Source organism: Haliotis rubra, unplaced genomic scaffold, assembly GCF_003918875.1.
Source record: "Haliotis rubra isolate DU_JTF1 unplaced genomic scaffold, ASM391887v1 Scf193, whole genome shotgun sequence".
Lineage (NCBI taxonomy): Eukaryota > Metazoa > Mollusca > Gastropoda > Lepetellida > Haliotidae > Haliotis > Haliotis rubra.
In genome coordinates this window covers 232,809-251,958 of record NW_025765925.1, presented here as the reverse complement: position 1 = coordinate 251,958, position 19,150 = coordinate 232,809, and the positions used below count along the sequence as shown (strand labels likewise).

Below are 19,150 nucleotides of genomic sequence, written 5' to 3'. Positions count from 1 at the left end.
AATACTGAGACTGCTCTCTCTCACTCTCTGTTTCTCTGTCGCTCGAGAACTGGTCACAAGTGAAGGTTTTGTGGCATCTTGCGGAACTTGAGATTTCAACTTGCGAGAAGGCACCGGAAACGACTTTGACGCCATGAGTGACCATCGGACCGTGGTCATTTCCATGGACGGAAGTGATTGTGCTGACTTTGCCTTTGACTGTAAGTATGACCTTGTGGAATGTCACGCCCATCACTGTCAGCTTTAGTTTCAAGGTGGTTGTGAATATGGATAAACTAATATTATTATGACTGTATTTAATGATATTCATCAGATGCACACATATACCATAAACAAATACTCTACACTTGTCGGCACAAATTGATAGCTTTACCACAAAATAGACATGTATGGCGCAGGCCTATATTTACTTACATGAAGCCCATTTATGGTGTCCACGCCGTGATATTGCTGGAATATTGCTAAAATCGGCGTGGAACAATACTCACTCACGCACTACGACCCAATGGGCTGGAAAACAGCGCTCCATGTTGAGTCGAGAAATGGAACGTGTGGCTGCACTACTCACCCTGGCGCCATTTGCCCATCGCCGTGGATCGTTCTCAATACTGACCTTTACTGATTGCCGTCAGACGTCTTTATTTACAAGCCGTTGTTGTCGACGGCGTACGACAACTACTCACTTACTCATTCATATATGAGTTGCGATGATTCCAAGTCAGCGTACGGCAAATTGGCCGTTTGGAATCTTCATCAATAGGGCTACACCAAAACGTACGATCACAGTCATAGGGTTCTCGGAATTCGTTGACGGTTAATGGTATGTAAGCTGTGGGGCAACAGGTAATATAAAAAGAATTCTTCTCAATCAAAAAGTGACAGCCATGTATTCTGTGGACGCTTCAGTGCCTTTTTTCGGGAGGATGTCACCCTCTTCAGGTGTTAAAAATTGGCTTGGTTAAACCTTATCCCTTATTTTGTGGGGCACCATACCTGTGGACTTATCTAACATAAAATTGACACACCGTGGTGGAACTGGAATAATGACCAAAGCTGCTTTAGTGAGTGAGTGAGTATTGTTTTATGCCACTTGTAGCAATATTCCAGCACAGTCACGGCGGGGGACACCAGAAATGGGCTCCACACATTGTACCCATGTGGGGAATCGAACTCGGGTCTTCGGTGTGACGAGCGAACGCTTTAACCACGAGGGAACCTACCAACCCAAAGTATCTTTAAGACCCAAATCACTCACTTATGTATTTTGTTAGATGTTGACCTCAAGCCAACCCAGATCTTCTCTCTACTGCATGGTGCTCATGTTGTTCACAAGGCTGTGATATGAAACAGCCCAGAACCTGATTGATGTGGTTTCGTTCCAGGGTACTTGGAACAGATACGCAGACCTCAGGATCACGTGATATTTGTCCACTGTCCTGAATACAACGCAATGTTTGAAGCAGGTTGGTGTTTACAATTTGAGCATAATAGATGTGCTTTGTCTGAGGGCTGGGGATGTCGGTGAACCTTGGGCTGGAAAAGCTAATGACTGAGGCTGAGACTAGGTCTTGGGGATGGTGGATACACCTGGGCTCAAGGGAGCTGGTGATTGAGGCTGAGACTAGGGCTGGGAATGGGGAGAGTACACCTAGGGCTGGAGGAAGTTGATGACTGGGGCTGAAACTAGGGCTGGGGATGGGGGAGAGTACACCTAGGATTGGAAAAGCTGATGACTGGGGCTGAGACTAGTGGGATGGAGGAGAGTACACCTAGGGTTGGAGAAGTTGATGACTGGGGCTGAGACTAGGGCTGGGGATGGGGAGAGTACACCTAGCGCTGGAGAAGTTGATGACTGGGGCTGAGACTAGGGCTGGGGATGGAGGAGAGTACACCTAGGGCTGGAGGAAGTTGATGACTGGGGCTGAGACTAGGGCTGGGGATGGAGGAGAGTACACCTAGGGCTGGAGGAAGTTGATGACTGGGGCTGAGACTAGGGCTGGGGATGGGGAGAGTACACCTAGCGCTGGAGAAGTTGATGACGGGCTGAGACTAGGGTTGGGGATGGGGGAGAGTACACCTAGGGCTGGAGGAAGTTGATGACTTGGGCTGAGACTAGGGCTGGGGATGGGGGAGAGTACACCTAGGGCTGGAGAAGTTGATGACTGGGGCTGAGACTAGGGCTGGGGATGGGGGAGAGTACACCAAGGGCTGGAGGAAGTTGATGACTGGGACTGAGACTAGGGCTGGGGATGGAGGAGAGTACACCTAGGGCTGGAGAGGCTGATGACTGGGGCTGAGACTAGTGGGATGGAGGAGAGTACACCTAGGGTTGGAGAAGTTGATGGGGGAGAGTATACTTAGAGCTGGAGAAGCTGATGACTGGGGCTGAGACTAGTGGGATGGAGGAGAGTACACCTAGGATTGGAGAAGTTGATGCCTGGGGCTGAGATTAGGGCTGGGGATGGGGGAGAGTACACCTAGGGCTGGAGGAAGTTGATGACTGGGACTGAGACTAGGGCTGGGGATGGGGGAGAGTACACCTAGGGCTGGAGGAAGTTGATGACTGGGGCTGAGACTAGGGCTGGGGATGGGAGAGAGTACACCTAGAGCTGCAGGAAGTTGATGACTGGGGCTGAGACTAGGGCTGGGAATGGGGGAGAGTACACCTAGGGCTGGAGAGGTTGATGACTGGGGCTGAGACTAGGGCTCGGAATGGGGAGAGTACACCTAGGGTTGGAGAAGTTGATGACTGGGGCTGAGACTAGGGCTGGGGATGGAGGAGAGTATTCCTAGGGCTGGAAAAGCTGATGACTCGGGCTATGGTTAGGTCTGGGAGGTATGGGAAGAACTAGGGCTAGAGGAGCTGTAAGATGGGCTGAGGCTTGGTCTGCGGGTGGATGGAGACGCCTAGAGCTGGAGGGAGCTGGTGACTGGGACGTGGGCCTTCTGTCGGGGCCTGTTAGGACAGGTGTTGTGGCGAGGCCAAAGCTTGTGTTAAAGGTGAAGTCATCACTCGTATCTTTTAACACTCCGTGGACATTCCGAGTTACAACTGGGCCTATCCTGGACGGATTGACCGGGTGACTTGACAAATAATCTTGTCAGTATACACGACGGCATGGAACGTTGCTTACCCCGTCACTCGCTACATTACCTGGCCCAAGCATAACCGTAGTCGTATGGCCGTAATGTTGCGGAGTGCAGCGATACACAACCAACACACGACACATATTTTCGTAAAACCTGCAAGAAATGGTCACAAATAGGCATGTGGTGTGTTGGTTTGGCATATCAAAACTGTTGGTTGAGTTGGAATTAACGGTCATTATGTGTGTGTGCGCGCGTGTGTGTGTGCATGCATGCGTAAGTACGTGCGTGCATGTTGGTATTACGGTTATTCTGTACGATGATGTGGTCTTTGGTTTGGGCGATACTGTGAACATCCTCTAGTCGTGTTTTGAAGCCCGCCATAAGTCCATATATTCCTGTTCAGTTTCCTTTGGAATGGGCGAAGCGACGGTGGAAGGGGACATGTCGAAGATGTTCGGGAAGGAGGCAAAACGAATCAAGGAGCTGGTCAACAATCTTGCGGAGAAGTTGAGAGACACTATGGTAGGACACGTATAAGAAAACGTACTGACTGATTATCACATAGAAGCCGCACTACGACGACATTTGTAGAGCAGCCATCAGGTGGTACCCTCAGATAAAGGAATTAACGCAGGTTAAGGGTGATGTCAAACCTAAACTAAGGTGTTAGAGTATGGTAGTTTTAGAGTCTCTCTCACACACACACACACACACACACACACACAGAGAGAGAGAGAGAGAGAGAGAGAGAGAGAGAAACACACACACAGAAACACACACACATTAAGCAGACACGCTGTGTTAGAGATGACAAATTGCTCACAGTGACGATAAGCCAAACTCTTCAGTGTATGATTACACAATGCCATTTAGAAGGTGGTCAAATGTAACATATCTACATCTTCAGTATAGCTGTATAAACATATGAAATTGAACGACGTTCCGAAATTTCATTGATGTTCCGTGTTTCCCTTGTCCAATGATGACTGTTTGAAACGAGAGTTATGTCCCTTTCAGCTCAGCGGGAAAGTGAAGTGTGTTCCCGGAAGTCCAGGAGAGGTTATCCTGAAGGTCGCGGAGGAGGAGCACGCGAGCTTCATCATTACAGGCAGAAGGGGCGTCGGAGTATTGCGACGCACCTTCCTCGGCAGCGTCAGCGACTACGTCGTACACCATAGCCCAATTCCCGTTCTTGTGTGCTGTTACAACCATGCCCACTAGCAACAGCCTTGCTTTAGACCAGCAGTACGTTTCGCGATTCTCTTAGCACAGGGGCTTGTAACACAAAAGCAAGCATCAAAGTATGTATTGTCACTGTTGAGATCTTAGCACAATACTACAAGATATTTTTATACGATTTCCAGATTCCAGTGGTGACAATTCAAACTTTAACCTTGACGCCAGTTTTCACGTTTTGCGTTTCCAGCCCCTGTCACACGGAGGTGGCCCGGTGGGGAAGTAACGCGAAATTTAATCCCCTCGTAAAGATTCTATTTACACGATGAAACGCAACATTCGGTATTATAGTATGATCTAACCACCAACAGGACTGAGTGAGTGAGTTTAGTTTTACGCCACACTCAGCAATATTCCAGCTATATGGCGGTGGTCTGTTAATAATCGAGTCTGGACCAGACTATCCAGTGATCATCAGCATGAGCATCGATCTACAAAATTGGGATACAATGACATGTGTCAACCAAGTCAACTAGCCTGAACACCCGATCCCGTTAGTCGCCTCTTACGAAAAGCATAGGTTACTGGAGATCAATTCTAAACCGGATCTTCACGGGTCATCAACAGCAGGCCAGTGAGGATTTGTGAGATCCCTACGTTTGGAGGGGCTCCACTGTTTATAAGTTGGAGTTCTACCATTTACCCACTATTATCCCGTGTGTTATACCTCGATTGGATGATGATAATGATGATGTTTTGTACAACGGCACCCTGGTCTCTTTCGATACAGTATGGACGATTGGAAGCCAAAAACGGCCGTGGGTGTATTTTAACTCATGAACGAGAAGCATGGTGTCCTGACAACAGTAATCTATGGTTAAGACGAAAATGTTCGTTGTATAGTTGTATTCGTCATAAGCGGATTGGTTATAATCGTAGTTCTCTGTATATTGTATGAGAAAGGTGACGAATGTGTCCATACAGGGAATTAATTTTAATGTTAGAATGGAGATATGAGTCATGACACCCTTGAGAAACGAAGATGGACAACTGTCTGGGTCATCAACATGTGCTTGAAGGAATTCTACATTGTTATCCTATTCTTGAATAAAAACTTCATTTTTTTTTAGTTTTGTTTTCCACTTTTTTGGTGATTCAAATGGGAACAATGATGTCCCTTCGAGTAACTGGACCATATTTACGTCGTTGTGTATCTTCTACTCAGTGTTCTCCCGAAAAATACCACCGTTGTCTTCGCATCCTAACTACAATCAGATTCCTTGACCTCTGACCCTTGCCTCACATGTCTATATATATAAGCTATACTGAGACTGCTCTCTCTCACTCTCTGTTTCTCTGTCGCTCGAGAACTGGTCACAAGTGAAGGTTTTGTGGCATCTTGTGGAACTTAAGATTTCAACTTGCGAGAAGGCACCGGAAACGACTTTGACGCCATGAGTGACCATCGGACCGTGGTCATTTCCATGGACGGAAGTGATTGTGCTGACTTTGCCTTTGACTGTAAGTATGACCTTGTGGAATGTCACGCCCATCACTGTCAGCTTTAGTTTCAAGGTGGTTGTGAATATGGATAAACTAATATTATTATGACTGTATTTAATGATATTCATCAGATGCACACATATACCATAAACAAATACTCTACACTTGTCGACACAAATTGATAGCTTCACCACAAAATAGACATGTATGGCGCAGGCCTATATTTACTTACATGAAGCCCATTTATGGTGTCCACGCCGTGATATTGCTGGAATATTGCTAAAATCGGCGTGGAACAATACTCACTCACGCACTACGACCCAATGGGCTGGAAAACAGCGTTCCATGTTGAGTCGAGAAATGGAACGTGTGGCTGCAGTACTCACCCTGGCGCCATTTGCCCATCGCCGTGGATCGTTCTCAATACTGACCTTTACTGATTGCCGTCAGACGTCTTTATTTACAAGCCGTTGTTGTCGACGGCGTACGACAACTACTCACTTACTCATTCATATATGAGTTGCGATGATCCAAAGTCAGCGTACTGCAAATTGGCCGTTTGGAATCTTCATCAGTAGGAGGGGCGGTGGGGTAGCCTAATGGTTAAAGCGTCCGCTCGACACGCCGAAGACCCGGGTTCGATTCCCCACATGGGTGCAATGTGTGAAGCCCATTTCTGGTTTCCCCCGCCGTGATATTGCTGGAATATTGCTAAAAGCGGCGTAAAACCATACTCACTCACTCACTCACTCATCAGTAGGGCTATACCAAAACGTACGATCACGGTCATAGGGTTCTCGGAATTCGTTGACGGTTAATGGTATGTAAGCTGTGGGGAAACAGGTAATATCAAAGAATTCTTCTTAATCAAAAAGTGACAGCCAGTTGTTGTGAACATCTCATGTATTCTGTGGACGCTTCAGTGCCTTTTTTGTGGCTTGGTTAAACCTTATCCCTTATTTTGTGGGGCACCATACCTGTGGACTTATCTAACATAAACACGACACACCGTGGTGGAACTGGAATAATGACCAAAGCTGCTTTAGTGAGTGAGTGAGTGAGTGAGTATTGTTTTATGCCACTTGTAGCAATATTCCAGCACAGTCACGGCGGGGGACACCAGAAATGGGCTCCACACATTGTACCCATGTGGGGAATCGAACCCAGGTCTTCGGTGTGACGAGCGAACGTTTTAACCACGAGGCAACCTACCAACCCAAAGTATCTTTAAGACCCAAATCACTCACTTATGTATTTTGTTAGATGTTGACCTCAAGCCAACCCAGATCTTCTCTCTACTGCATGGTGCTCATGTTGTTCACAAGGCTGTGATATGAAACAGCCCAGAACCTGATTGATGTGGTTTCATTCCAGGGTACTTGGAACAGATACGCAGACCGCATGATCACGTGATATTTGTCCACTGTCCTGAATACAACGCAATGTTTGAAGCAGGTCGGTATTTACAATTTGAGCATAATAGATGTGCTTTGTCTGAGGGCTGGGGATGTCGGTGAACCTTGGGCTGGAAAAGATAGTGACAGGCTGAGACTAGGGCTGGGGGTGCTGAATACACCTGGGCTCAAGGGACCTGTTGATTGAGGCTGAGACTAGGGCTGGGGATGGGGAGAGTACACCTAGTGTGGGAGAAGCTGATGACTGGGGCTGAGACTAGGGCTGGGGATGGGGAGAGTACACCTAGGGTTGGAGGAGGCTGATGACTGGGGCTGAGACTAGGGCTGGGGATGGGGAGAGTACACCTAGGGTTGGAGAGGCTGATGACTGGGGCTGAGACTAGGACTGGGGATGGGGAGAGTACACCTAGGGTTGGAGAAGCTGATGACTGGGGCTGAGACTAGGGCTGGGGATGGGGAGAGTACACCTAGGGTTGGAGAAGCTGATGACTGGGGCTGAGACTAGGGCTGGGGATGGGGAGAGTACACCTAGGGTTGGAGAGGCTGATGACTGGGGCTGAGACTAGGACTGGGGATGGGGAGAGTACACCTAGGGTTGGAGAAGCTGATGACTGGGGGCTGACTAGGGCTGGGGATGGGGAGAGTACACCTAGGGTTGGAGAAGCTGATGACTGGGGCTGAGACTAGGACTGGGGATGGGGAGAGTACACCTAGGGTTGGAGAAGCTGATGACTGGGGCTGAGACTAGGGCTGGGGATGGGGAGAGTACACCTAGGGTTGGAGAGGCTGATGACTGGGGCTGAGACTAGGGCTGGGGATGGGAGAGTACACCTAGGGTTGGAGAAGCTGATGACTGGGGCTGAGACTAGGGCTGGGGATGGGAAGAGTACACTTAGGATTGGAGAGGCTGATGACTGGGGCTCAGACTAGGGGGATGGGGGAGAGTACACCTAGAGCTGGAGGAAGTTGATGACTGGGGCTGAGACTAGGGCTGGGGATGGGGGAGAGTACACCTAGGGCTGGGAGGAAGCTGATGACTGGGGCTGAGACTAGGGCTGGGAGATGGGGAGAGCACCTAGGGGATTGGAGAAGCTGGGGATGACTGGGGCTGAGACTAGGGCTGGGGATGGGGAGAGTACACCTAGAGCTGGAGAAGCTGATGACTGGGGCTGAGACTAGGGCTGGGATGGAGGGGACACCTGGGGAAGAGACTACACCTAGAGGATGGAGGAGAGTACAGGGTTGGAGAAGCTGATGACTGGGGCTGAGACTAGGGCTGGGGATGGGGAGAGTACACCTAGAGCTGGAGGAGCTGATGACTGGGGCTGAGACTAGGGCTGGGGATGGGGAGAGTACACCTAGGGTTGGAGAAGCTGATGACTGGGGGCTGAGACTAGGGGCTGGGGGAGAGAGTGATGACACCTAGGGCTGGGGATGGAGCTGATGACTGGGGCTGAGACTAGGGGGGCTGGGGGCTGGGATGGAGGAGAGTACACCTAGGGTTGGAGGAAGTTGATGACTGGGGCTGAGACTAGGGCTGGGGATGGGGAGAGTACACCTAGGATGGAGGAGAAGCTGATGACTGGGGCTGGGACTAGGGCTGGGGATGGGGAGAGGGTACACCTAGGTGGGAGAGAAGCTGATGACTGGGGCTGAGACTAGGGCTGGGGATGGGGGAGAGGAGTACACCTAGAGCTGGAGGAAGCTGATGACTGGGGCTGAGACTAGGGCTGGGGATGGGAGAGAGTACACCTAGGGTTGGAGAAGCTGATGACTGGGGCTGAGACTAGGGGGATGGGGAGAGAGGAAGCACCTATGGCTGGGAGGAAGCTGAGGATGGGGGCTGGGGCTGGGGAGAGTACACCTAGGGATGGAGAAGCTGATGACTGGGGCTGAGACTAGGGCTGGGGATGGGGAGAGTACACCTAGAGCTGGAGGAAAGCTGATGACTGGGGCTGAGACTGGGGCTGGGAATGGGGAGAAGTACACCTAGGGGGGATGGGAGAAGCTGATGGCTGGGGACTGAGACTGGGGACTAGGGCTGGGGATGGAGTACACACCTAGGGTTGGAGGAAGCTGATGACTGGGGGCTGAGACTAGGGCTGGGGCTGGGGATTGGAGAGGGCTGGAGAAGATTGATGACTGGGGGCTGAGACTAGGGCTGGGGATGGGGAGAGTACACCTAGGGTTGGAGAAGCTGATGACTGGGGCTGGGAGACTAGGGGCTGGAGATGGGGAGAGAAGCACACCTAGGGGCTGGAGGAGAGTTGAAGCTGACTGGGGCTGAGACTAGGGCTGGGAATGGGGAGAGTACACCTAGGGTTGGAGAAGCTGATGACTGGGGGCTGAGACTAGGGGCTGGGGATGGAGGAGAGGGGTAGGGATGGAGAAGCTGATGACTGGGGCTGGGAGACACCTAGGGTTGGAGCTGGGATGACTGGAGCTCAGACTAGGGCTGGAGAAGCTGAGTGACCTAGGCTTGGAGACTAGGGCTGGGGATGGGGGAGAGTACACCTAGGGTTGGAAGCTGATGACTGGGGCTGAGACTAGGGCTGGGGATGGGGAGAGTACACCTGGGGGTTGGAGAAGCTGATGACTGGGGCTGAGACTAGGGCTGGGGGAGGAGGGCTGAGTACACCTAGGGTTGGAGGAGGAGCTGATGACTGGGGCTGAGACTAGGGCTGGGGATGGGGAGAGTACACCTAGGGATAGAAGCTGGAGGGGCTGAGACTGATGGGGGAGAAAGTACTGGGGCTGATGACTAGGGAGACTGGGGATGGAGGAGAGTACACCTAGAGACTGGAGGAAGCTGATGACTGGGGCTGAGACTAGGGGCTGGGGATGGGGGAGGAGGAGTACACCTAGGGTTGGAGAAGCTGATGGCTGGGGCTGGGCTGACTAGGGCTGGGGATGGAGGAGAGTACACCTAGGAGCTGGAGGAAGCTGATGACTGGGGCTGAGACTAGGGCTGGGGATGGGGAGAGTACACACCTAGAGGTGGGAGAAGCTGATGACTGGGGCTGAGACTAGGGCTGGGGATGGAGGAGAGTACACCTAGGCTTGAGAAGCTGATGACTGGGGCTGAGACTAGGGCTGGGGATGGAGGAGAGAGTACACCCAGAGCTGGAGGAAGCTGATGACTGGGGCTGAGACTAGGGCTGGGGATGGGGAGAGTACACCTAGGGTTGGATTGATGACTGGGGGCTGAACTAGGGGCTGATGACTGGGGCTGAGACTAGGGCTGGGGATGGGGAGAGTACACCTAGGGTTGGAGAAGCTGATGACTGGGGCTGAGACTAGGGCTGGGGCTGGGGAGAGTACACCTAGGGTTGGAGAAGCTGATGACTGGGGCTGAGACTAGGGCTGGGGATGGGGAGAGTACACCTAGAGCTGGAGAAGCTGATGACTGGGGGCTGAGAGACTAGGGGGGGAGACTGGGCTGGGCCAGGGAGAGTACACCTAGGGCTGGAGTACACCTAGGAGCTGGAGGAAGTTGATGACTGGGGCTGAGACTAGGGGGATGGGGGAGAGTACACCTAGAGCTGGAGAAGCTGATGACTGGGGCTGAGACTAGGGCTGGGGATGGAGGAGAGTACACCTAGAGCTTGAGGAAGTTGATGACTGGGGCTGAGACTAGGGGGATGGGGGAGAGTACACCTAGAGCTGGAGAAGCTGATGACTGGGGCTGAGACTAGGGCTGGGGATGGAGGAGAGTACACCTAGAGCTTGAGGAAGTTGATGACTCGGGGTATGGTTAGGTCTGGGAGGTATGAGTAGAACTAGGGCTAGAGGAGCTCTAAGATGGGCTGAGGCTTGGTCTGCGGGTGGATGGAGACGCCTAGAGCTGGAGGGAGCTGGTGACTGGGACGTGGGCCTTCTGTCGGGGCCTGTTAGGACAGGTGCTGTGGCGAGGCCAAAGCTTGTGTTAAAGGTGAAGTCATCACTCGTATCTTTTAACACTCCGTGGACATTCCGAGTTACAACTGGGGCTATGCTGGACGGATTGACCGGGTGACTTGACAAATAATCTTGTCAGTATACACGACGGCATGGGACGTTGCTTACCCCGTCACTCGCTGCATTACCTGGCCCAAGCAGAACCGTAGTCGTAATGTTGCGGAGTGCGGCGGTACACAACCAACACACGACACATATTTTCGTAAAACCTGCAAGAAATGGTCACAAATAGGCATGTGGTGTGTTAGTTTGGCATATCAAAACTGTTGGTTGAGTTGGAATTAACGGTCATTATGTGTGTGTGCGCGCGTGTGTGTGTGCATGCGTGCGTGTGTACGTGCGTGCATGTTGGTATTACGGTTATTCTGTACGATGATGTGGTCTTTGGTTTGGGCGATACTGTGAACATCCTCTAGTCGTGTTTTGAAGCCCGCCATAAGTCCATATATTCCTGTTCAGTTTCCTTTGGAATGGGCGAAGCGACGGTGGAAGGGGACATGACGAAGATGTTCGGGAAGGAGGCAAAACGAATCAAGGAGCTGGTCAACAATCTTGCGGAGAAGTTGAGAGACACTATGGTAGGACACGTATAAGAAAACGTACTGACTGATTATCACATAGAAGCCGCACTACGACGACATTTGTAGAGCAGCCCTCAGGTGGTACCCTCAGATAAAGGAATTAACGCAGGTTAAGGGTGATGTCAAACCTAAACTAAAGTGTTAGAGTATGGTAGTTTTAGAGTCTCTCTCTCACACATACACACACACACACACACACACACACAGAAAGAACACACACAGAGAGAGAGAGAGAGAGAGAGAGAGAGAGAGAGAGAGAGAGAGAGAGAGAGAGAAAGAAACACACACACACAGAAACACACACACACATTAAGCAGACACGCTGTGTTAGAGAAGACACATTGCTCAGTGCGACGATAAGCCAAACTCAATCTGATTAACTCTTCAGTATATGATTACACAATGCCATTTAGAAGGTGGTCAAATGTAACATATCTACATCTTCAGTATAGCTGTATAAACATATGAAATTGAACGACGTTCCGAGGTTTCATTGATGTTCCGTGTTTCCCTTGTCCAATGATGACTGTTTGAAACGAGAGTTATGTCCTTTTCAGCTCAGCGGGAAAGTGAAGTGTGTTCCCGGAAGTCCAGGAGAGGTTATCCTGAAGGTCGCGGAGGAGGAGCACGCGAGCTTCATCATTACAGGCAGAAGGGGCGTCGGGGTATTGCGACGCACCTTCCTCGGCAGCGTCAGCGACTACGTCGTACACCATAGCCCAATTCCCGTTCTCGTGTGTTGTTGCAAGCATGCCCACTAGCAACAGCAGTACGTTTTGTGATTCTTTGATGAAAGGGGCTTGTAACGCAAAAACAAGCGTCAATATATATAATGTCGCTGCCCGATGTTTAAACTATGTTACAAGATACGTATATCATTGCATCATTTTATATCGTACCAAGACCCAACAGGCCAATACACTGATGCTTGTTTCCAGCCCCTGTGATATAGAGGTGGCCTGATGGGGAAGTAACGAAATTTGCGGCTTTGCAGAATCAGAGTTGTATCGTATATTTTCTGGTAAACCAAACAAATCCCTCAAACTACCTAAAGATTATATTTACACGATGAAACGCACGTTCGGTATTATGGCATGGTCTGACTAGCAGCAGGAGGCAACTGAAGATTATGAAATCCGCAATTGGAATTTCTTACCTCGCTTGTTATAAGAGGCTTCACAATTTATAAGGGACCGTTCATAATTTATGGCTTAAGGGGGTTGGGGGTTGTTGTTGTTGTTTTGTGTGTGTGTGTGTGTGTGTGTGTTGGAATTGATGATGATGATTTTAAGGGGTCACCCATTTTGTTCGGGTGGGGGTGGGGGTGGGGTGGATTTGGGGGTTGGTCAGCAAATTTTTTTTTAACGGTCCCTAAGTTGGGGTTTTGACATTTACCCTCTATCTTCCAGTGTGTTATACCTCGAGTGTGTGATGATGGTACTCCCCCTGGGCCTTCCGATACAGTATGGGGCATTGGGAGGCTAAAGTGACCGTGGGTGTATGCTAACTCCTAAAAAGAAAAGCATGGTATCCTGACAACAGTAATCTACGGTTATGGCGAACCCAAAGGGACATGTACACTTGAATTCGTTACAAGCGTGTTTGTTATAAACGTGGTGTACTGTATATTGTATGAGAAAGGTGGCGAATTAGTCCACACAGGGAACATATCATATTACAATGGATATATAACACTCTTAAGAAACGACAATGGACAATTATCTGGGTCATAAACATACACTTGAAGGAATTCTACATTGTTATCCTGATAGTTTTCTTGAATAAACATTTCATATTTTAGGTTTTGTTTTTCACTGTAAGGGTGAACCAAATGTAACAACGAAGGATTACGTCACGCCGAAGACCCGGGTTCGATTTCCCACATGGGTATAATGTTTGAAGCCTATTTCTGATGTCCTCCGCCTTGATATTGCTGGGATATTGCTAAAAGCGGCGTAAAACCATGCTCACTCACTCACTCACTCACTTTACATTGCACTATCACGCGATCAAAAGTTATTGGAATAACTTGCAAGAGAGACTCTGTCTGGTTTGATTAAACCATAGCAATATGCAATGATTTTATTCAACTTCAGTACTGATAGCCTTCTGGATATAAGTATTTAAAAGGCTAGTCTCAGAAAGGGTTGGTCTGAGAATGTTTACCAAATAGGTGTGTAAACAACTTCATATATCGGACAAGGAAATTGTGACCTTGAACTTTGATTATTCTTATCTTTACGTGTGATCTGATCTCACTAGCTGCACGGCACGCGATGAAGTCATCATATCTTTGATTTAATCTATGCGTGGTCGTGTTTCATTAATATTCCTTAATGGTCAGTAACTGAACTGTCGTTGATTTTATCTTTTAATTAGTTTAGGTGAATAGCAGTAGGGTGGCATAGCGGTTTAAACGTTCACTCGTCACGCCCAATGTCCATGAAGCAACGTAAAACCCAACTCACTCATTCACTCACTCACTCGGTTTATCTCAATGACAACAGTGGTGTTGGTGAGTTTGTACAAGTATCCCTTGAATACTGTTGTTTATGGGATTTTACTACGAATTCAGTGACATAGATTACTCCGAACCTCGTTAATACAGAAAACCCACTTTACGGACGACTTGGAGGACCATCTGCATTTACTTCTATGCAAAGACAAGTTCGAGAGTAAACCTAAGCCTTGCATCTTTACTTCACGTTTGTTTATTGTTTAACGTCACACCCAGTAAAATTCCAGCTATATGGCGGCGGTCTGTTGATAATCGAGTCTGGACCACACAATCCAGTGATCAACAGCATCGTGATCTTGTCAAAACTTACATCAAATTTATAAACCTCACCCAGTATTGTCAGATTATAGGCTGAGAATAGAGAAACTGGATCAAAACAGTACATTTAGCAGTTCACTCGCAGGTACAGACCGCCTTCTAGAAACTGTCTCACCCCAGAAACTTCTCCTAAGATTGACGATGGTCATAACATGGGGTCAATAATTCTAAATTTCAGTTGTTGTGTCTCCCACTGATCCAGTTTGACGAAGACAGCATTGAAATTGAAAAGTAATAATTTTGTTTATTTGGGTTTTTCGATATAGTTGATATTTGCAGATTGAGATTTCAGACTCCGATTGTGTATTTTGGAACACATATTACAAATAGGGCGAGTTTTCTCATTAAGTAATTCTGTTTTGCAAATGTTGATGGGTTGTGTGATAGTCTGTAGATATGAGGAACCTAATCCTGAATTCAAACTGGTACCATCAACTGGTCTGGTCGTAATAGATGACAATGGATCGCTTGGTCAGTCTCGATGCCTGGTCGATTGTGAACTGACATTATAAACACGCTGTGGTCGGGTCACGACCACGTTGTTAACAGACTACAGTCACATATCAAGGATATTTCTGAGACAGCATCGACAACACCATAAATCTAGAAACACCGTGAGAGAGGAATGTCTAATTATTCACGGAAAGAACAGAGAAGAGCGGTGTTGAGACCACATTATTCCCGAGACCTCTAAGGATTCGCTTGAATATTTTCAGAACAGTTCCCCGCGGTATGCTGCTCTGGCGCTTTACTGACCCCGATAAGGGCTGGGCAATGGCCAGGTTACACAACACCAAATGAACTGAAATTAACCAATCAAACAAAATGGATTTTCTTTTTCCCGGTCGCCAACACTGATCTCACAACAAATGAAAACCCACATAAAACAAAGATATATGACCTGCAGAATATACGCTTTTTGGCTTCTGTTAACAAGGTTATCATTAGCTAATATTTCCGCAAGCTGACATCCTTGAAAAAACTGACAAAACCCTGTTTTCAGCGACTGTTTACTCACTGTTGTGGCGTGCTCCATGTGCATCACTCGGAAGCGATCGTACGGATAATAGCATTCGGAATCGCTCGAGTACAAAACATTTTCGAGATAAAAGTTCAAAAAGGTATGTGCGAATGTCAACTTTCGCGATTTGGTAAGCTGTGTTCTGATTGGTCAATTGAAAAGGTTACCTGACGCGACCTTCTACTGGGGTTTGTTAGACTCAGTATAGCAGTGTAACGAATAATACTGAGTCTAAGTATACTTAGACTGCTCGCTCAGGGAGCATGAGGTTATGCAATGTTGCCGTTATATAATGGTGGTCAGTGTACATTCAAGTAAGAGGAGACTAAATGGATCGGATGGTCGGTTACGTGGTGGTCATGGTACATGAGTGTGTTCGGTACCGGACGCGCATGGGGTGCCGCAAACCTGATCTGCCTCTCAAGCTCACCTTCAACTGATGCTGATGTCGCTAAACGAATCACAATTATACTGAGTTGACATGAATATTGATAAGACGTCTTTTTAAAAAGTGTTTCATTTGAGCCACGACTTCACACCTCGACGTTGGAGGTCATTCCAAATTTTGAAGCACTAGTCCCCGAGTGTCGTAGACTTAAAGAGTAAAAATGTTTGCCATAATGATTTATTTATATCAATGAATCAACAAGTTGATCTGCTTCATTCTGCGTCCTGTTCCACTGCATCATATGTAGTTGAATTCGCCGTGCTCTTCCCGCAAAGCTGGATCTGAAAGGCGGCAATATACACCAGTTTACTCATCAGTTTCTCTGTTCAGGAAATAGATCGAATCATTAATTGTGTATCGGATGGCCCTGTGTCCCAGGATCTGCTGATCATAATCTCGTCTTAATTATGATCCTTATGATCCCTGATCCACTACTGTTCCAATCGCGGGGGTTTCACCAAATTTGGAAATGACAAACATTGAAGCCCCACAGTGACTGACAAAGCGTCATATAAGCGACTTGAATGCCCCGCTTTAAACCTCAACTTACTCCTTCACTCAAATCAGATCAAATTCAAATTTCTATTACCTGCATCTATGGTCAGGAAGCTATCGATGCTTCTGGAGAACTCGTCCACACTCACGTCCGAGTCTCCTGAAATTGTTGAAGTGATTGTTAAAATGCATCCATGACGTGATACGGATTTTCTTAATTATTGACCACAAGATGTTGTTTAGTAGACATTTAATTAAATCTTAAAAAGTCTTGAAAATAAAATGAATTGAAAAGCAAGTAGTTTGTTTTACCATTTTCGTCAGCAAACGAAAGTAGATCCTCGGCTGCCTGTCTCTCCAACAGTTCCTCAGCTTCTGATTGGTCAATGTTGCCATCGTTGTTCTGATCAAGATCATCGATACTACGCTTGCCTAGGCTTGCTGTAATCAAAGAATGTCACCTGTCAACGGAATGCTGACCCACCGCCTAATGTCACATTGAAATCAACTGACAAATAGTTACTCTTAGTACTCGTCGATTATACTTGATTATCATTCCTTGGTCGAACGATGGTAACACGGTAGTTGCGCCCCTTTGTCGTTTCAGGATCCGCCTTTCAAAAGGTAATTGACAGGCTTCCATCACTGAATGGTTGTTCAAACGCCACACGTGTCAATACATCAGGGGAATAACCATCCCGACACCGTCACGTTTACTGCTACCGAACTGCTGAGAGAGTGAGTGAGTGAGTTGGGTTTTACGCCGCTTTTAGCAATATTCCAGCAATATCACGGCGGGTGACACCAGAAATGGGATTCACGCATTGTACCCATGTGGGGAATCGAACCCGGGCCTTCGGCGTGACGAGCAAACGCTTTAACCACTCGGCTACCCCACTGCCCCCTGAACTACTTTACATTGTTTAATGTAGATATCATTATGCGTGTGCTATTCACAAACCCCAGGGGCTGTATATCAGATTTTTTTCAATGTCATTTGATTGTTTAGAGTAATTAGCCCCATTCACTCTGTTGTAGAAATATACTTAGTCTACTATTTTATTTGGCTATTCTGAGAGACGGTGGGGTAGCCTAGTGGTTAAATAGCTCGTTCGCCCCACCAACGACTTGGGTTTGATCCCCACAATGGTACAACGTGTGAAGCCTATTTCTGGTGTCCGCCGCTTTGATATTGCTGGAATATTGCTAAGCACGGCGAAAACCCCAGCTCTCTCACACACTTCGGTATTCTGAGTGTCAAGATGGGGGGAAATCTGTGGATGTTGTGGATGGACCCGCACCCTATTCGTGTGCCGGTTGGGCATGAAACTGACACAATCTAAACACATTGATACTCGACATATACCAGCAAATGTGTTATATTATCAAGCAAGTAAAGCTGTTACTATTTGTGCAGCATTGCTAAATATTCCTAAGTACGTTGTAAATTTATTATTGACTTTCAGCAGTGCTGCAGAGGCGAAGGAAAACTTTCTATGTTTGTTGCTATGTGAAAAACCCTGCCCTCAAAATATAATATAATAATAATACTTTATTCGCCTGAAAGGGAATTTGTTGTACATCAGCAAAATATAGAAAAAGATAACGTGAAAACGAAACAAATTAGGAGTTTCGTCAAAAAGGATCCTTGATATGTTATCTTTTCGTTAAGCCTCTTTATTCTATCTGTAAGAATTATCGTATGCACAAGTTCAAAAGGGCGTGAGACCAAACGCATCGAATGTATGCACAACGTATTTTTGGGAATGAACACGGAACACGTTCAGCGTACTGTAGTCTTATCGTTCTTCATACTTGTTACACTTTCCATTACAACAAAATGTATCTAGAAGTCTGTCATAATCCGAGCATTCATTTCTGCACTCACCAATTACTGCGTCGATTGTGGCTTTATGATCCAGGTAAAATCTGTAAATGCCCTTAACGCGATCAATAAGTCGACGACCCCTGAATCTTAGCCACCTTCTCCCCCTCCTTCTCCAGGCGTCGGAATCCGGCAACAGAACCAGGGCCACAAGCAGGAGGACAAGGAACAGACGCATCCTGATCAGCTGATATTATCTGCTTGACATAAAGATCATTTTGCATATTACAAGTACAATCACCAGTGGAAGAAACTACTGACAGTCATTTTTCATTTTCCCCTGAAAAAAAGCCAAAACATTATATAATCTTTATATGTAAACCCGTTAGAAATTGTCGCTGTGATGTTCTTTGGAGGTTTTCAAGGTCAGTTCTTCCCCTCTTTTGATTCCAAACCCGGCATGTTCTTCCCCTCTTTTGATTCAAACCAAGGCCGGTTTCATCCCACTTGTGATTCCAACCAAGGACACTTCTCCACTCCTTTGATTCCAACCTCGGTCAGTTCTTTCCTCTTTCGATTCCAACTAAGACCGGTCCTTCCCCTAGTTTGATTCCAACCAAGAACGGTTCTGTCGTTCTTTCGATTCCAACCTCGGCCAGTTCTCCCCCTTTTGATTCCAACCAAGAATGTTTTATGACAATAGAATATGACTGAGAAGTCATAAGCTTTTTGTCTGTAGTATTCAGGATGTTCTTGTACGTTTAATGGTAACATTGGAAAAGGAAATGTGATGTAACTCATAT

General features: G+C 47.6%; 3 protein-coding genes across 3 annotated transcripts; 2 read left to right on the top strand and 1 right to left on the bottom strand.

Moving 5' to 3' along the window:
• Positions 1–4,764, top strand: LOC124274663 (universal stress protein in QAH/OAS sulfhydrylase 3'region-like). The gene is made up of 4 exons (XM_046710020.1): positions 1–200; positions 1,383–1,463; positions 3,494–3,612; positions 4,108–4,764. Exons 1-4 carry the CDS (start codon positions 134–136, stop codon positions 4,309–4,311), a joined length of 471 nt encoding a protein of 156 aa, XP_046565976.1. The 5' UTR covers positions 1–133; the 3' UTR covers positions 4,312–4,764.
• Position 4,765: 1 nt separating this feature from the next.
• Positions 4,766–13,522, top strand: LOC124274662 (universal stress protein in QAH/OAS sulfhydrylase 3'region-like). The gene is made up of 4 exons (XM_046710019.1): positions 4,766–5,787; positions 7,144–7,224; positions 11,601–11,719; positions 12,280–13,522. The coding sequence occupies exons 1-4, from the start codon at positions 5,721–5,723 to the stop codon at positions 12,481–12,483; spliced, it is 471 nt and encodes a 156-aa protein (XP_046565975.1). The 5' UTR covers positions 4,766–5,720; the 3' UTR covers positions 12,484–13,522.
• Positions 13,523–16,222: 2,700 nt separating this feature from the next.
• On the bottom strand, positions 16,223–18,605 carry LOC124274652. Its single transcript, XM_046710010.1, has 4 exons — positions 18,411–18,605; positions 16,835–16,963; positions 16,617–16,682; positions 16,223–16,308 (listed from the first exon to the last, which is right to left on the bottom strand). The coding sequence occupies exons 1-4, from the start codon at positions 18,583–18,585 to the stop codon at positions 16,265–16,267; spliced, it is 414 nt and encodes a 137-aa protein (XP_046565966.1). The 5' UTR covers positions 18,586–18,605; the 3' UTR covers positions 16,223–16,264.
• Between the last annotated feature and the right edge of the window lie 545 nt (positions 18,606–19,150).

What these genes read in the sequence shown, in the direction of transcription:
- LOC124274663 (XM_046710020.1), top strand. Translation starts at nt 134, where the DNA reads ATGAGTGACCATCGGACCGTGGTCATTTCCATGGACGGAAGTGATTGT. An exon ending in CAACGCAATGTTTGAAGCAG is followed by an intron (nt 1,464 to 3,493) that starts GTTGGTGTTTAC and finishes ATTCCTGTTCAG; the next exon opens with TTTCCTTTGGAATGGGCGAA. An exon ending in AGAAGTTGAGAGACACTATG is followed by an intron (nt 3,613 to 4,107) that starts GTAGGACACGTA and finishes TGTCCCTTTCAG; the next exon opens with CTCAGCGGGAAAGTGAAGTG.
- LOC124274662 (XM_046710019.1), top strand. Translation starts at nt 5,721, where the DNA reads ATGAGTGACCATCGGACCGTGGTCATTTCCATGGACGGAAGTGATTGT. An exon ending in CAACGCAATGTTTGAAGCAG is followed by an intron (nt 7,225 to 11,600) that starts GTCGGTATTTAC and finishes ATTCCTGTTCAG; the next exon opens with TTTCCTTTGGAATGGGCGAA. An exon ending in AGAAGTTGAGAGACACTATG is followed by an intron (nt 11,720 to 12,279) that starts GTAGGACACGTA and finishes TGTCCTTTTCAG; the next exon opens with CTCAGCGGGAAAGTGAAGTG.
- LOC124274652 (XM_046710010.1), bottom strand. Translation starts at nt 18,585, where the DNA reads ATGCGTCTGTTCCTTGTCCTCCTGCTTGTGGCCCTGGTTCTGTTGCCG. An exon ending in CACAATCGACGCAGTAATTG is followed by an intron (nt 16,964 to 18,410) that starts GTGAGTGCAGAA and finishes CTTTGATTACAG; the next exon opens with CAAGCCTAGGCAAGCGTAGT. An exon ending in CTTCCTGACCATAGATGCAG is followed by an intron (nt 16,309 to 16,616) that starts GTAATAGAAATT and finishes GCCGCCTTTCAG; the next exon opens with ATCCAGCTTTGCGGGAAGAG.